This window comes from Ambystoma mexicanum, chromosome 5q, assembly GCF_040938575.1.
Source record: "Ambystoma mexicanum isolate Mex_15411 chromosome 5q, UKY_AmexF1_1, whole genome shotgun sequence".
NCBI lineage: Eukaryota > Metazoa > Chordata > Amphibia > Caudata > Ambystomatidae > Ambystoma > Ambystoma mexicanum.
In genome coordinates this window covers 39,833,361-39,852,073 of record NC_090933.1, presented here as the reverse complement: position 1 = coordinate 39,852,073, position 18,713 = coordinate 39,833,361, and the positions used below count along the sequence as shown (strand labels likewise).

Sequence of the window (18,713 nt, the reverse complement as noted above, 5' to 3'; positions counted from 1 at the left end):
AAAGAGACCTCAGGGGATGGGAGTCCTTCCCCCTGGCCTTACTGTGAACTGTAGAGATCAATACCAGGTGAAGGAAGTAATTCTGCTGATCCAGATTGTCGAGTGTGCATAGATTGTGTGGTACCGCAAAACGGTGGAAGGGAGTCATTCCCCCTGGCACCTTTTCTGCAAGAGAACATTTCTTTGAACACTATCGGAATATCAGGAGAAGGGAGTCATTCTCCCGAAGACGTTTTTTAAAAAATTCCTTTATAATACATCATCACCTGTGCCTTTCGACGCTGTAGATTTAACATTAGCTACCAGAAAGCAAAGATAAAGGCATACATTTGGAATAAGCACTAGAGAGCCTTTTGTCAACTTGCGTTCCTCAGTGACAATTACTTTCGTATATATGCAATCAATTACCCCCTATCCCCGTAACCATCATCAAATAAAATAAAACAAGTATGGCTTAACATCAGATCTATGGAGCACTTCAATTCAGTTTAAATCCCTGCACCTTACAGCACTCTTCCCGTACAAATTACAGAATGGTAAAACTTTTAAGCAGACCTTGTCTGTGGAACTGCTGTTCCCTACCTTTGACAAATTCTTCAAAGGGAAACCAGACTTTACAAAACGTCTGGTAGGTAGTGCACACACCTCCATGGCCAGAATGCCTCAAACCTTGACCCACCATCATGTCAACAGCGGGTCCTCTGTTTTCCAGCTTTGGGTTAATGTCATTTGGGCAGCTGTCAATAGGTGTGTAATGAGTGTCGCCATGTACCCACTTGCAGCATTTAATATGTCTGCAATCGCACCAAACAAGATCATCACTGTGGAATCGGGTAACGCCCCCCATGATATCTTTTATATGCCACAGTATTTCTTTCAAAAAGAACTCTGATTACCGAGGTCGCCCGTGCCCCCACATTTCCTGCAGCATAGAGGTGAGAATTGTGAATTCATCCTATGTATACACTGCGGGGTCAGATAACACCTGTAGCAGATTTTACAAGACGATTACTTAATAGTTGTGCATTTAGAAGCCTTATAAACCCTGTTCCAAATCAGTCTCCATTCTTCCTCCGAGATGTTAATACACAAGTCGCTTTCCCAACGGTCCATGTATCGTCCGGTTGCGCGCGATCCTATAAGCGGTAAAGCCGCAAGGAACACATTTCTCCCAATCCCTCTTGCATAGTCAGCTATATTCCCATTGGTGCCCTTGTGCCCGCATCTTTCACCACCCTCTGAGAGATCCAATGTCTTCTCTGGATAGGTTTAAACCGCTCTCCTTTCCACACATGAAATGTATCCTTACAGTCCGCAAAAAGTAATAGTTCTCCATTTTGGTAGAAGTCTAACAATCTTAGGGGAGCACAACCCCCCCTGCCCTCAACTCTCCCAGAACCCATTGCTCCAACCTGGGGAGAAGTCCTTGTTGTGACCCATTGGACAATAAGGTCCAAGACACAGGGTTGTTATCCTCCACTGTAGGGCTAGATCCCATTACCGCAGGGTGTTTTTGGTCGCCTACAATAACAGGCCTCCCGCTCCCTGAACCTTGTTTCTAACAACATGTAGTGAGCCCAATGGGATAGGTGTGGTCGCTTGGTCAATTTTACCCCAACCCTTCTCCAACTCCGCTCCGGCCCAGTACAACATTGGCGCCAGCTGGGCTGCCTGCACGTATCGTTTCACTTTGGGCACACGTGCCCCCTCCCCCTTGGGACCGTTGGTCTTTTCTTATGCCAAATGAAAGAGAGGATTTCTGCCTGCCGCCCTTTTAACATCTGGGCTGCAATTCCAATAGGAAGAGAGCTCAGTGTGCACAGCAAGCTTGGCAATAATGCCACCTTTCTTGACGCTTTTCGGTTGAACCATGAGAGCTGTTGCGCATCCCATCTGTTAATATCTTCCGTCGGCTGCTTCCATGGGTGGGGTATGTTTGCCCCAAGTAGCCCCTTGTATTCCCTTGTTAAAGTTATGCCCAGATATTCTAGTCCTGTGTTTTCCCAGATCAACAGGTATCTTTTACCTAACTCTATTATGTCCTAGTGTCATCAGTTATATTAAGGGCCTTAGATTTAGTGTAATTAATAGTTAACCCTGACACTTCCGCAAAGTCCCGCAATCTCATCATCACTCTCTCTGCATTGTCTGTTTCATATCCCTCATAAATATCAGCAGGTTGTCTACGTATAAGGCAATCTTGTGCATCCAATCCTTCTATTCAACTTCCACAATATCCTGTCTAATTAGGGCTGCCAACGGTTCCATAGCCGTGGCAAATATTAAAGGAGAAAACTGGCATCCCTGGCGTGTTCCCGGTCTTTTCTCTACCCGTGTCATAAGTTGCCCATTAACCAGAAATTGTGTGGAATGAATTTGGAAGTTGGCCAGAACCATTCGCGTGATTTCCAGACTGCAGCCAGTGTTTGTCTGAGAAACTCCCAATCTAGGCTATCGAAAGCCTGTCTCGCATCTAGGGCTGTTATGGAAAATCTCTGCCCCAGTCTGGTCCCCAAATCTATGACATTGTCCTGTGCATGTCCCCCAAGAATGAACCCGGACTGGTTCCCATGGATTGTCAGAAAAACCTTCGCCAGTCTTCCAGCCAGGACCTTGGCTTCGATCTTAGCATCCCCATTGAGATGGGGTGATAACTAGCGCGATCTGCCGGGTCCTTCCCTGTCTTTAGGATCAGTGACGTGGTGGCTATTCCCATGTCATGTAATCGCCCGCTTTCCCTGATCCTATTAAAGAGGTCTGTCAGTGGCGGTATTAAATGGCCTCTGAAGGTTTTGTAATAACATTCACAAAACCATCTGGGACTGGCACCTTATTGGTTGGGAAGGAGCTTATAGCAATGCCTACTTCATCCGCTGTAAGGGGCCCCTTCAGGCACTACCTATCATCAGAAATCTGGGTGACTTCACCCCTTCAATACAAGTAGTTTGTAGAGTAGGGTGAACGTCCTCCCCTTTCACCAGGCCCACGTGGAATTATTGCATTACTGCTAACTTGTCCTCAGTCAGTGCACATCACTGGTATCGTCCCTTAACTGTGTGATGTAGTTGTGAGCCCTGTTTCCTTAGTTTTGCTGCTATGAAGAGATTGGCCTTAACCCCCTTTAAAGTAATAAGTATGTTTTGTGTGCAGCGATGTCTGAGCCAAGTGGTCTGCCACACATGCCACTAATTGCGCTCTTATTTTCTGTGGGGCTCATAGTGTTTTGAGCGATTGCCTCGCCTTGTGTTGCGACTCTGCTTCCTTCACCTCCCCATCCAATTCTGTATGTCTGAGGTCTCTCTCCCTAAGGTAGGCAGTAGTTTGGGACATAACTCCTCTCAGAATACCACCTTGCCTGCATCCCACACCACCCGCCAGTCTACCCCCCTCCCCAGTGTCATTTTCACAGAAGATATCATTGATTACCTTTTCCATATGGGCGAGCAGAGCTCTGTCGCCAAGAACCACTTTGTTCAGCCTCCATTGTTTACAGAACCTGCCACGGGGTCTAGTTATTTCATTCTGAAGGATCACCAGAGCGTGATTTGAGAGGTATCTCACCCCTGTCTCTATTGCCGTAACTTGGGAGATTACTGTTGCCGAGACCAGGACCATATCTGTTCTTGAGAATCCCCTGTGCGATGCAGAGAAGTGCGTATTCTCTTTCAGAGTTATGAAAAAATCGCCAGGCTTCTTTTAAATCCAGATCTCTAAAGAATTTCCCCAGGGCCTGTCGGAATCTGTTGTTCATGGGGGCTAATGTGTTATCCAGCATGGGGTCCATAGCACAATTGAAATCGCCGCCCACCACCACTTGTCCCTCGCGCCAGCTCCCTATTTTGTGAAGTAACATGGCCAAGAATTGGTTCTGCCACTCATTTTGTGCATAGACTGTTACAAATGTGAATTTTGGCCTCCCAGGGTTCCTTTGCGCACTAGCAATCTCCATTCAGGGTTCCTATATATGAATTGCTTCTGAAATTCAAAGACAGAGGTGCTGATCAGCAGTATCCCTACCCCTTTAGTCTTTGTCCCACTAGATGCAAATTGTTGCTTGGGGGAAAGCCTTATGCATCATACGCGCTTCGTACATCGGGAGTAAGTGTGTTTCCTGGAGAAAAATCACTGTGGCTTTGAGCTCAACTAAACGTCACAGTATCGAACAGCGCTTCACCAGCAAATTCAGACCATGGACGTTCAGGGTCACCATGCATACATCAACCATTCCACAGCGGCAACCAGATCCTCCATTGTATTCCTAGTGCTCCTTGAATCCAGCCGGAAGTGAGAAGCCGACCGCAAGACCAGACACGCTGTGAGAATGCCAGGAGCCAGCACAGGGTTTGTGGGCATTTGCAGGTGCCGAGCGGTGACACTGTCCTACTTGAAGCTGAGTGGAAAGCCGAAGAGCCCAGCAGGAGCTGCAGTGAGCGTGCCGGCCGAGGATGGAGGGTGGAAAAGCAGAGGGAAAAGCCAGCCGATCACATCCGGTTACTCGTGGCAAGAGAATGCCAGCAAGAGCTGGCGAGTTCCCTAGAGGGAGACGGGGACACCAGGGCCTACCAGCAGACGTCCTGAAAGCAAATCAATGCAAAACATGTGAACAAAAGAGAAGAAAAAACTTAACGCTTTATAAAAATGGAAAGCGAACAAGAAGAGACTAAGTTTTTGCAAGTGTATGCAACAACTATTGAAGAGAAGCCCTGGCAGGATAGTGTATCAGGCAGGTACTGTGTTAGATAAAGCAGACTCAAGAGTATTTACAGTTGAAAATGTTCGTAGAGCATACATGAACAAAATTGTTTACAATTGAAGGTGTGTGCAGAGCACACAAGAAAAGACAGTCCTGGTGGTACGTTTATCTGGTTGCTGCGGGGACGTTGGGGCACGGTTGGAGCCCTCCCTGGATTCGGCTCCCCGGGATCGGTTCTCACCCCAAGCTGCTGCCAAGTATACTGTTCTGGATGCTGGTACTGCCCCTGATATATAGTTAGGGCGAGCTCTCCGTCCTGCTTCTCATCAAGATGACCCAGTTGTTTTACTGGTCCATATATGTGGTGGCCCAGGCCGGCTGTGACCGAACCACTTTGAAGGTAGGAGTCTTTGTGATGATTATTGTTCATATAAGTATTAATGTCTTGTCACATGATTTAAGTTCGTACTCTTAATAATGTCTTTCTCGCTTATTGGTGATGGCAGCCCAGCGGAGCCGTTGCACCGGTGGAGGACTTCGAAGTGTTCCCAAGAAGATGACTACTTGGAATCCAAAGGTACGCGCTAGATATGATGCCGCGTGACCTAGCAAATGTCTCAATTAGGTTTCTAACCTTATTTGTTCTTTCCTCCTGCAGGTATAGTCTGGCGGCGATTGGAGAAGAGTTGCGGTGCGCGGACCTGGCGGCGGGTGAAGGATGCCTGCAACCGCGACGAAGCTGGCCGTGTAGTTGGTGTCCTAGCTGAAGCTCAGGTAAGCGTGCAGTCGGTGGTTGTATTCCACGAGCCAGGTAAGTGCGCTCTGGTCGATCGCGGATGGAGTCACTGCGAGCCGGTAAGAGACGCTTAAGCGATGATTCAGCTGGTCTGATGGAGAAAACGGGTAAGTTGCGCCTCCGCGATGGTTTGGCTGGCTATGCAGGTAAGATACTTCTCCGTGATGGTTTCACAGGATGACATGTAAGAAGCTTCTCTGATATGGTTTCGCTGGACGACAAGTAAGATGCTTCTCTGAGATGGTTTGCTGGGAGACAGGTAAGAGGCTTCCCCGAAATGGTTGCACTGAAAAATGGGTAAGATGCTTCTCAGGCGGCGGTGAGCGTTACGCTGCTTAGGCAGAATAACACGAAGCCTAGGCCTACGGGCGGGGCAGGGTTAAATAGCCTGGTCCTGACCATGCTCCCTTGCTCTGCTAGATGGTTCCACCCTGCCACTCCTAAATGATGCTGCACGTGCATCTTCATTGATTCCTATTGCCACGCCCGGCCCAGATACACGTGGTTCACTGATGAGATGGAATGACACGTGCCCAATGGAAAAAGTGTGCAGAGCACACTTTCTTATGAACCTGGCACCGAAGGTGCCAGGACTGGGTCCTTCTGGACCCTTTAGGGGATGTGAACTGGGGTTCCTGTCCAGTGGCTATGACATCTGGCAGGATAGTATACCAGGCCAGTGCAAGAGTGTTTACATGGGGACAGTCCTGCTAAAGTTAAATTGAGCAGTGTACCAGAAGTACATCAGTAAAAGGAGTCCATATAGCTGGAACAGCCAAAAGCTTTGTGAAAGCAAGGAAATAAGAAGTGAAACCCTGGCAGGAGAGTACACCAGAAACCCTAACGAGATAAGGATGAAGAACCAAGTTGTTTTTGTGCAACAGTTGCATTGTGGATTAAGAGAAATTCCAAGAACTGATTTCTTTAAACATACAACAGAGGGATGACAAATCCAGGGGAAGGGAATCGCTCCCTGGAACAAAGAACTTCTGGAACCTTTGTGTTATGCATTCTTCTTTTGAACATTTATAAACCACTTAATGCCAAAGCAATTACTCTTTTCACCTTAGCGTTTATTTTGTTAGCGTTTAAGGGCCAGAATAGTAGTTTCGGTACAGGATGGTGATACTTTGGACTTTCTGACATTGACAGGCCCTTAGTTTTGCTTTTAGGTATGGAAACGCCTCCAGTGCAAGGATAGAGAGGCATTTTCCCTCCCGGTTTTTATTTTAATAAAAGTCTTTGAACAAAACTCTGAACCCCTTGTGTCCGACTCTCATTCCTGACTCCTCACACTATTTTTTTACACTTGGGATTTTTGGTTACTTGTATATGTGCCTAAAGACAATCTGGTGGCAGCAGTTATATGTTTACCGTTTTTGTTATTTCTAGTATGCACATTTGCATTTACTGCATATGGCTAATGCTCTAAAATAGCCACGCCACATGATTTTCGCTTGTTCTTTGGCCATATTGTAGTTTGGCCTTCTTCCTGCCCTGCCAGGTCAGGAAATCCCATATAAGGCCATGTACTTACAAGGGAATGTTGCTGTTAGATCTCCCCCAAAATCCTTGTGGTTTCAATGAAGAAAACACCATCTACAATACCTTAAGTGGTAAACAAGATGGCTTCTTCTTGGTTCCCTATGTAGAAATTCCAGTGTAGGTCTAGACTCTTCCAAAATCACGCCGCACTTACCCGATACTATATCATTCCCTTCAGAGAACGGGTAAGTGTGTCGCTACTGTGATTGCTCCCATGCCAAGCCTTGCTTCAGCACTTCCTTTGTTTTTCCAAGCATTGCTGTTGTTCTTATCCTCGTTTCATCTTTTTCCTTGCCTTGTTATTGAACGCATTGTTCGGTCAACCTTTTTCTGATCCTTTTTTCCAGCCTTCCTACTTGCGGTTCTCCTCCGCTCCTTTCCGTCTTCCTTCTTTCCTTTTCTACCGTTTTCTCTACGGTACTCTCCTCTCCGGAGCTCTGCTCCTCCCAATCCACTACGCTCTCAGGCTGCGTTCCGCGGCTTCTCCCGTCCCGGGACTTCGGCAACGGTTCCATTCCTTTCCGCCCTGTCTCCCCCACTTACCTGCATTGAGATGTCATTCGTGCTATTTCTGAATCCTGCATCAGCTGGTATTCAGCCCAGTTTTCCATGCACTTACCTTCCTTGGAAATTTCCTTGTGCTGCTCCAGTAACCTACAGTCTCCGGATTGGCTCTCCTGATTCCTGAAACCACCGCTTCGCTGTTCTATCCTGCCTGCTACACCACGCCTTCCTGGACTACTACAGCAATGCGGATCTTCCATTCATCAGGTTTTCTTCCCCACAAGGGTTTCCCGAAGATACTGCCCCTGAGGTGCACAGAGCCCATTTTTACCGGCCTCTGAACGCCTTGTGGGAGGTATTCTCATGACACATCTACAATTGCGGCTTCAATTTGGTCTTCATCCACACTGAAGACAACTATTGTGAGTACTGAATCCATTACTCAAGGTGATTGTTAATAATTGCTGCTTTCGCAGGCTATTGGTGTGTGTGTGTGTGTGTGTGTGTGTGTGTGTGTGTGTGTGTGTGTGTGTGTGTGTGTGTGTGTGTGTGTGTGTGTGTGTGGCAGGAAGGGGGTGGGACTGTCTGGTCCCACTCAACGTCTGTGGTGATGGAGAGTCTGGGTTTGGGGAATGGGTGAATTCAGTAGTTGTCCCTGATTGGATAACTACTGGCTGTTTGAATGGTGCAAATTGTTGGTGGGCTTGGACTTGTTTCCAGGCTGGATTTTGGATAATAAGAGGACTCCTGCATCCATTTCTTCAAACCGGCATTGGATCCAAGAATCCCCTGTAGACAAAGAGCTGACTGAAGATCTACAGACAACCCTTGAAGAGGCCTGGTATTCCTTCCCCGTCCTGCCTGCTAAAGCCCTGTTCTACTAGCCGATCTACAAAGGCCCTGTGCGTTACTTCAACCTTTGGACTAGTGGGACCAACCAGTCTCGACGAGCCAGCGATCCTGAGCCTTGAGAAGTGTCCTCTAGTGGGCTACCTTGCAGAACTATTGCCGTTCTGCCCTTGCCCCCGAAGCTTTGGTGGCGGCCAGTTTATGGTATAAGTCGCCTTCACTGCGACTTTTAGCCTCCCAGCATCCAGAGGTCCTGCTCTGGAAGGACTTCTACAACCGCAACTGGTTCGACGCCTGCTGTTTTCTGTGTGCATTTCTCCATCGCCAAGGGTTCCACTCTGCTTCTGGACCCGACCGGGAGAATCTCTGCATCTGCAGCTTCTGGTCACCACTCACTGGAAGCAACATCAGGAAATCTAACCTCTAGCGACCGCCCTCCCCCTCTGCCCCCGCCATGCTCCCTACCCACAGATGACCCATCAAGTCATCTGGGAAAATGTGAGTCAGGGGGGTAATGGAACACAAAGCATTTGTCTCCCCTGTCCTCCTTAGGATAACATTGAAAACAAGTATTTGTTATCCTCTGTGACGAATTGTGGGATTCCGTCACTTCTCCCCAGATGGGAGCCTCTTCTTGTGAGAATGGGGGAGAGCGCGCTACTCAATATTCCTCCTAGGGGTGGCGGAAAGCAGGATCTCGCATGGAGAGACTGCCATCTTGGGGATATGGACTCCTGTTCCAAGAAGGAACTCCATTTTTTATCTCCCCCAAGAGACAAAGAAATAGCTAGAACACCTGAATGTATTACTGCAGTACTTGTCCTGAAGACACTACTGCGACAAGTAAACGTCAAGGAGTACGAAAGAATGAACAGTTGCCTGACACCGAGACGAGGAAGCCCAATGGAGTAAGGCTGAGCCAGACTCAAACACAACAAAATGACTACTCCTGGAACTTGGGAAACCCTTGGTCCGACCTCATAAAACTGGGAGGAGTTAGGCGAACACGGAGAGAGACCCGGGAGTTTCAAACAGGTTCTGCAAAGACCCCTCCCGAGTGACTAGAATAGCAGAGAAGAGGTTGTCGGAGGAACATCCATGGGCAGTGAGCCTACTGAGAGGCCCAGTCCGGAACAAGAATCCCTGGAAGGATTTGCTGATAGGAAGCAGCAACCAAAGAACGGAGAGAGGGTAGAAACTTCTCCTTACCGAAACCATCAAGGTGCTTGTAACGGAAGTTATAAGAATAGTGAAGCGACTACTGGAACCCTCATACTTGGCCCATTAGTAACAAATGCTATAAGAAGAGTAAATCTGTTCCAGTAATACTGAAAGTCTTAAAGAGTGAAGATAGCTACAGGACTCTTCTTACTCATCCCATTAGTAGTGAAAAAGGCAAGAGAGGTGGAGTTAAACCTTGGGTACATCACCCAGATGCCAAGGCAAAAGTACAGAGATCCAGAGACCTAAGGCTTATTCTCATAGAGGAAGAAGCAATAATGCCTAAGGAGAAAGAGAGACTATTAATTGACCAGTACAAGACACAGAAGAAGATAGGGGTCAATACCCAGAGAAGGAAACTTTAAAGAAGTCAAGAGGATTACAAAATAAGATATGGACAAGTTCTAGGAAAGAACTGAAGGAAGCGGGTGAAGAGAATAGACAGACGCTATTAAGAAGCCTACCTCTTGAAACTGAACACTTAAGTTGGAAAGACATCTTTTCACCCTAGGAGAAGGGAGTCCTTCTCCTGGTCTTTAGTGGGTTAGTATTAGTGGTAGGGTCAGGACAGGTTAGATTTGGAACTGATGACAGACATTTGATTTTGGACTTCCACCCTAATGAGGAGCACCCTAGTTTTAGTTAAGGCAACCCTTAGATTAGGGTAAATTAGGCCTTTTCTCTTTCTTTTGAATAACGTACAGTTAAAACATGGTGGACCCCAGTCTCATCATTCTGATCCGCCACACCTCACAATCCAGTCGACTGCCTTTTGGTCGTCGAACCAAGGTAGTACCATCAGAGAGAGAACAAATTTTACTAACATAGTAAATTGATTGCATCTCTTATTTTGAACAATCAGCAACACAAGTACCTTACCTGCTACAGATACATTCTGGTGAGAAGCATTGTGGCTCCTGTGACGTTTGGGCACAAGGCCCCATTCTTGGTAGGACAGCTGAAGTTAAGGAAAATCACTTCTGACATGGTTCCATCTTTATTCTATCACTTTTAGCTCCTGTGCTGATTTCAGTCTTTCACTGTATTTTATGAACCTATGGTGAATGTATATATATGAACTTGTTACAGAGGAATTACATAATCGTATCAAGATTCCCAGTAAACAGCCCGAAAGTCAGTCAATGCTGTTTTTGCTTGGAAAGGGACGACTCAAAACCTTGAAACACTTGCTCCCAGGGTTGACCTTGTAGAAAACTAACCATTTAGGACTATTGTTGAAAGACGTACCATCACTGGACCCGGAAGGCTGGTGGGCCCTTCTCCTAAGTGTGGAAAAGATCCCATTGATATGGGCTGCAGTAGCATTCACGAATGGGATCTTTCCGTAGAGGGGACGGAAGGGTGAACCCTGGGCTCATTATTGGTGCGTCATCTCTTTTTATCTATTAGTATTCTGTCTCAAGAGACACGTTTTAGAGGATAATCGAAAAGTTTTAAAATTATTTTTGCAAAAGTTATAATTATTTAATGCAAATAAATGTAAAAAATATGTATGTGTATGTATGTGTGTGTGTGTATATATATATGTGTGTATATATATATATATATGTATATATATGTATATGTATATTTATTAATTACACAGCCACGATAGTGGCCGTGTAGTTATGGTTAAGTTGCTAATCCCATAGGAAGAGCACTTTTTGGGAGGCTTATAACTTCGCTCCCCCTGGACGAATCCTCACTAAAGTTTGCAAAAAAAAGTATATGGCCCACTCTGAATTTTTTTGCAAAGTTTGGTGAGGTTTGGTCCAGGGGGGACAAAGTTATAGGGGGTTTTCCCAAAATTTCTTTTTTACCCATAGAGTGAATGGGGGAAAAACTTTGTGCACGGCTAAAGATCAAACCGCTGGACGGATTTTCACCAAATTTGCAGCAGGAGCAGAGGTTTGGTCCCGAAAGCATGCTTTTGCAAATTTAGTGAAAATCCGTCCAGTACTTTTTTTTTTAAATGATCAAAAAGTAGGTCTCAAAAAATGAGTGATATCTGTCCGCTCCGCGGTCACACTTCCCTCTTTGCTCCGCGGACAAGATAACGATTGGCTGATAGGGCGCGTCATGTCCACGGACATGTGACACGTTCGCTCATTTGATGGTGAAGAGCGTGAAGTGCGTCAGATTGTTCCGATGCGCCCGCCATCTTTCATCCGTGTTTTAGTGTCTGCGGACATCGCCGCTAAAACATATAAAAAACAAAACATTGCACTTGTTAAACTTCTCAAATACTGTCTCGGAAGGTGAGGGTTGATGAGGCTGGGATGGGATGTGGCAGCAAGAAGTAAAAAGGTGGTTCATACAGTACATTTGGAGGTGTTCCTCAATATAATGTGCGTAAAGTACAGGCGAAGAACTAATGTTGTGTTACAATGTATTTAAAATAATATTGGAGTAACACTGGCGCCCCTTAGAGTTTGACATCTGAGGCAGCCACCTGCACTGTTTGATGGAAACAGCGGCTTTGCACGTGTTTACGAGTCCCAGTTCTCATGAATGCGCTGAGCCATATTGTTAGAAAGTGAGAATGTATTTGGATTCTGAGTGAAGGTCACCAGCTTTGTTTTTTTTGGTTGCGAGCTAAAAGGCCCACGCATGGGACTCAAACTACAAGGGTCAATTGTTTTTTGACCTTGAGGGAAAGGGTATATTCAGTAAGAATGCAGGGAGAGGAGGTTTGGAATAAGGAACATTTGATAAGGATATGCATTCCAAACGTTTGTAAGGCACATGTAAAATCAGTTCATGAAGATTCTTTGGTGCGAGCGCATTGAGCATCGCAGTCTGAGTTACACAAAGAGAATGGAGACAGTCAAGATCATGTTAGTTTGCTTTTGACACTGTACACCGGAACAAGCTTTAATTTATTATTATCTGAACATTAATTTTGGCAATGTAACTGAACTATCTTTGTGTGTTTGTCATTTCTTTGTGGTTATGGGGAGTGCAGAATCTCGGTGTTTGTAGACTATCACTAGATTCACCCAGGTTCAAAGCTAATATTTCTTTAAAATGTCATGCATGACCACATCGATTTGTGCATCAGTTTCCACGTTCTTTGTCTTTTTTAAGATTGTTTGCTGTGTGTGCTAATCATTAGTTTAAACTGTATGCCGAATCAAGAAATCAATAGATGTATTGTAATAAAGGTTGGGTATTGATACGTATTTTCTGTTATGTTTTCCAAATAGCTACATGCTGCCTTACTGCGATTGCCATGGATTCCAGATGCCAAGTGATGGATTCTTTATTCGCCGGGTGCACGTAGTCATCAACGGCTGGATCACCGTGACTGTTTTGTGGGACGATCGCGCAGAGCCCATGTGTCCGTACGCTGCACTAGCGATTAGGAGTAGCATAACATCTTTCATGGTGGTCTAAGCCCAAGTTCATGCAGACGCCCTGGAATTCACTGTGCGACCCAGGCGGTTCCTTTATCGAAAACGAGCACTTTGTGTATGGGAAAAGAACGTGTGCCTCACGATTAACATTTTCGGTCACGAGCGAAGAAACAAATTTGCAATTTGATTCAATATGGGAATAGTTGGATGTTCTCCGAGAGTTTATTGTGAAATAAAAGTACTTTACAAATTGCAAAGTGTTACTGTTTTCTTTTAAAAAACGGTTTATTATTTCAAATTGTGATGTGCTATGTTGCAAGTCGATGTGTGTCATGGCACGTAGGTGATTATGGGCGCATTTGGCTACGCTGAAGAGGAGCATCACTGAGAAAGGTGTTGAATATCACTAGGGTTGGTTATGTGAGAGTCAGGTGCGGAGCATATGATTTAATGACGTCAGGGCAGTTTACCTTAGGCAGATGCAGCCATGGATAAGAATAGCACAAGATGGACGTGCCCTGCTGTCAGATTTCATATGTTTTTAAAAGAGGAAAAAGGAGGTAGGATGCATTGGAAATGTTTGCGATAGATCAACGTATGTACAAAAATACATGGTCGAACCCTCGGGACAATAATATTTTCTGAACGTTGCACTTGTGAAACTTATGAAATAATGTGTGGGAAGGTGAGGGGTAATACTGATGGTTGGAATATTTCTGACGTGATTTCGAATGAGTTTACAAAATTTGTAGGGATTTTGTGCACACCTTATATGACAAATTATTTGTGTATTCTTTTGACAGTTTTGAAAATAAAAGGTGGGTGGATTTACAGTAAATTTGCGTAAGGGTGATTGGCAACGATCGGAAAGTATGGTGTTGGAAATGTGGCAGTGTTTTCTTAATGTCATAATGTAGTTAAAAAATAGTGGTACAGCTTCAGTGACTGAGGGGTAGGCTGTAGCCATGGGCAGTGGACAGAATGTCGGGGTCATGGTATAAGGTCATAATCCGGACAATGTGGCTACTGGCCATGACCAGAAGGGACAAAACATAGGATTGAAGTGGCCATGTCCACCTGGTACTGGCTTTGTGGTAAAGTTCTTCGGAATTAGGATAGATTTGAAAGGGAAGAAAACTGTGCTTGTGGTAATATGGTCATAGGGTTTCGTTTCTGCCTTTTGCAGGCTGCCATGGAAAGCGAAGAGGGGCCCTGTATGGAACCCCCACCTTCCCTTTCTATGGTGGCCATCTTGGAAAATTATTTTCCTTCCTAAACCGGGACTTTGGCGTCCCGGTATAGGACGAAAAATCCTCTTTTTTAGTAGCACGGGTTACCGCTTTGGAAATCTAGATTGCTAATGGCATTCATCCCCCATTTTAGGGGCTGGAAGGGGGGTAATGATCCAGAGACCTCGTTATGCACTCTCGGTTCGATTGGGCTGATAACTTGGCCTGCTGGCCCTTTATCCACCGTTCCAATCCCTGGAACGGAGGATGAACGCCACAATATTCCCATTGGCATAATACAAAATGCAAATGGAAATGTTGGAAAATCTTATTGCGTCTATGTACTTTACTGAGAAATATAAAGTAGATGGAGTCTATGCGGTTTTTGTTTAGTTCTATTTTTTAACTGTGAAAGGTGGAAGGAGGAACATTTATTTTGTTTTTGGATGGCTTTTTTTTGGCAGGAGAGCTAAGAACGAAAGTTGCGGAGGGAATTGAGGGAAGAGGCACCAAACAGTAATATGGAGGGGTAGGTGGGTGGGGGAAAATGTTGCGCGTGTGCCATTTCTAAGGTAGGTGCCAGTGTTTCTCATGCTCCTTCATTACAGCAGTGGTGCTGTCCCTTGTGGAGGATTGATGGCCTTAGCTGATGTCGTTTTAAGATAAATAGCAGTTTTGCTAAAAGTGTGTACTGTGTACTAGATTGCTAATGGCTGAGTACGAGTAGGTGTTGGAGCTGTGCAAGGGAAATGTTGAAGTTGCAAGTTCCTACATCAGTAGAAAATGTAGTTCCACACTGTCCACGAAGCACAGATCTTATTGTGAAGTGTGTACGGGTTCTCAGACACGTCATCATGCGGTGCGCCAGCATATGGTCATGTGGCAGTCTCCGGAAGGTGTGCAATGAAGTCAGATGTTCGTAGACTTTATGGTTATTACGTTGCACTACTAAAAACCTATGAAATCCAGTAAAAAAACTTTGTTAACGAGACGTTATGCTTAAGTTGTGCTACTAAAACCTAGGAAATTCAGTAAAAACAACTTTGTTAAAGGGATGTTATGGTTCCAAGTAAAACCAAAAAACCGCTGAAATTCGCCAGTTATGGTAAGCTAAGCAACCATAACTCACGCCACCACTGTGCACTGCTAAGACTAACACCCAGGACATCAAAGATGACATCACAAATGACAAAGACGAAAAACACAGGCTTGAAAGACAGCAATCCTTTCTTTGCATGAACATAATCAGTAGGGTTATCAGCACTTTCTGATAGTTTTTTTTTATTACTGTACTTTCCCTATATATGCTCATATTTCTATAAATTGTACTCGCACTACTTTTCTAAGGGTCCAGTCACTTCATGTTATACACATACATCAAGTAAGTAGCAGGTTTGAAACAGAGCAATTATTTCTCTGCTTAAAGATAAACAGTTAGATTATAAACTCTTTCTGTTAGTTCTTCTGCTTTTTTGCTTACTTCACTTTCCCTGTATATACTCATATTTGTATGTGTTATCTCTTTGTGTTTTGTCTGAAATAATGCAATTATGTAGTAAGTAGGTTTTATTAGCTACTTATTACATGTTTCACAGTACACACAACTCTAATAAGAAAGCAGTTATCATTTCAGTATTCAACATGGCAACATTATGAATATTGCACCTCCATCATGCATGCTGCACACAATGCCTGTTTTTACATGACTAGCTTAGAATACTGAAAAGAACCTGATAATAGAATGGTATTCGTATCAATGCATTACTTAATGCACTATGTACCTCATGAAATTTTTTTCCAATAACCCTTCAGTTTTTGATCAACATTACTATAAGATTCTCTTGTACAGACTTTTTATGAAAATAAATGCACATGTGATGTCATCAATGACATTTGTGATGTCATCTTTGATGTCCTGGTTGTTAGTCTTAGCAGTGCACAGTGGTGGTGTGAGTTATGGTTGCTTACTTTAGCATAACTGGCGAATTTCAGGGGGTGTTCGGTTTTACTTGAACCATAACGTCCCTTTAACAAAGTTTTTTTTTACTGAATATATATATATATATATATACACTTTTTCATTTTTGTGTGTGTTTAAGACCTAGAGTAAATAATGTATTTTTATACATTCTTGTCTAAATTGAATTATTGTGTGCTTCCCTTTGTCGACTAGTTATGGACCCCAGATCCCACTCTCATACTCCTGCAAATAGCCTTGACTGATTTGATTCTGGCTAACCTCTGTTCACTATAACTAGGTTGGCCTCCTAAAATCTGTGCACCAAGGCAGATTCTAAAAATCCATCTTGACAGCAACCACAAACGGTGCAGTTTATGAATGCAAACATTTCAGAACCGACACAAATGGTACTAGACTGTGCTAGTCGAGTGGATTTCATGAAGCCTGCAAAGTATGGGGTAATTAACCCTCATTATTCCCCGTCCTCCCCAGCCAGGACATAAAAACTATTTGCACCTGTGGAACCAGGTCAAATGTAGATACTTATTTCCATCCCGAACAATGTGAGCATACGTAGCAAGGAAACTAGCATCCAAGAAAGAGGAGGAAAGAATTGAAAACATAGCATCCAACACCACAGAAACAGCATGTGAAATCTGTCTCGTTTAGGTTTCCTGAAAAAGAAAATTGTAGGGAGGAACATTGCTTGTGCAGGGGCCACAGAGTTTCTCCAATGAGGCATCGTCTGCACAAACTGACAGTAGTCACAGAAACTCTGAAGAGTGAAACAGGTGGGAAAACTGAACAGCATGGGAGAGCGTAGAAATGGAAGGCACATAGATTAGCCAGCCACGGCCCAGGAAAACGAGAAGGGAGAGATGAGCACAGGCATGGAGTGGGAACTGAGACGATTGGTGCTGGATGAGTCTCTGCCAACAGCACCCTTGAGGTTGTGGGCAACAACTTGTTGTTGGTGTCTACATTCTTTGGCTCTTGCTTGGCTGAGCTGCCGCCATTGTTTGATTCAGGGGTTTAAATGGTAGTTATTGGCATTGCCGCATGGGAGCTAATTGGCTCACAGGGCCCTCTACTTTGTGTTCTGGGTGATATTTTGTGATATGGAATGCTGTAACCTTTTTTTTTGGATAGTTGAAAAGGAAAATCAACTTTTCAATATTTTTTTTTTAAACAATCCTTCGGTTGATTTGATTTGAGCACAATGTCATCAATAACATGATTACAATACTTATAAACATAGCATGATCAACATTACAAAGTTCGATTTTAAAATTAATTTAAAACCGATTCAAATATAATCAGATTCATATCAAATTGGAAGGTCCACAAAAGCTCTGAGCTTTCAATAAAGTCTTATCCTGGATAAAGTAAATGCATTCAGATTCGATAACTCATTTCACTAACAATTATTGTGGATGCGTGTTGATATAACATTGTTTGTTGATGGATATTTTAAAGTTAACAGTGCAACCACAATGTGTGAGTAGAATTAGAAAGTTCATCATGGCCATTCTAAGGCTAGTATTTGTTGTGTTTAAGAGTAGTTGCCATGACGTATTGGCATCAAGATTATCAAGATAGGCATGATGATTTCAAAAGTATTTAACTCTCTGTTTAGGACACATTAAAGTATGTTTAAGCAAAAACGGGGAGGAGATTAAGCGTTAGTGTCTCCCCATGTGAGATGGGCCTCTGGAATACAATTACAAATTAAAATTGTAAAGGTGATTACCACGCAGTCCTTGTAGTAATGGGAGATTCACTTGCCATAGTCCTGCTTAACTGACAAAATATTGTATGTTTCTTAATGGCGAAGAGTAAATATTTTAAACTATGTGTATGTAACAAGGCAGAGAAACAACTGAAGTAATGGGGGGGAAAAACACTATTTCAAAAGTACTTTGTCTCCAATAAGGACTGCATTTTTTATTTACTATTTCTTGGCAACCGTGAGCTTACAAAGAATGAGTCTATGGAAAGGATGTCTGTGTGAAAGGTTATTCCTAACTGAGAAAGATGGATCTTTCATAGTCCTAAAATGTGCACATTTATTTTCCCACTAGATACAGAACTTGTGAGATTGTTGGCATCAGTCTGTATGCAGGTAGACAAAGAGAAGAACAAGCAAAAGAATAAGACAAATTTGTCCCGCTCAAGAAGTAAGCCATCTTTAAACAATCTGCTGCCTCAAGATGATAAGGGAGGATTAAAGGTATGATAAGAAATCTTTGTTGTAGCCTATTTTTGGAAATAAAGCCTATGTGTTAAAATACAGAATGAATGTCATAATGCAGCTTGGTGAACAATCCTTACTATTTGTAATGTTTAGTCATTTTTATTAATGAGTTAATCACTCTTGAATAGTATTCATTTCCATGCAGTTCATTTTTATGAAAACATGCAATAGCCTATGTAATACAGATGTCAATAAGTATTCCAAGAATAATGACGCAGGCATAAGGAATAGTATGATGAATGTCCACTAAACAACTACACAATACGGCAATTGTTATAGGCACACATTTTACGCTTACCCACTAAA

The 18,713-nt window shown here is 43.8% G+C and overlaps 1 protein-coding gene across 2 annotated transcripts in view; it reads left to right on the top strand.

Moving 5' to 3' along the window:
- The window catches only part of ANKS6 (ankyrin repeat and sterile alpha motif domain containing 6), a 934,279-nt gene that overhangs the window by 330,519 nt on the left and 585,047 nt on the right, over nt 1–18,713 (top strand). For both annotated transcript variants that reach the window (XM_069620475.1, XM_069620476.1), the window contains exon 6: nt 18,235–18,383. In XM_069620475.1, coding sequence (XP_069476576.1) covers nt 18,235–18,383 — 149 coding nt within the window. The remainder of the gene's footprint in view (nt 1–18,234; nt 18,384–18,713) is intronic.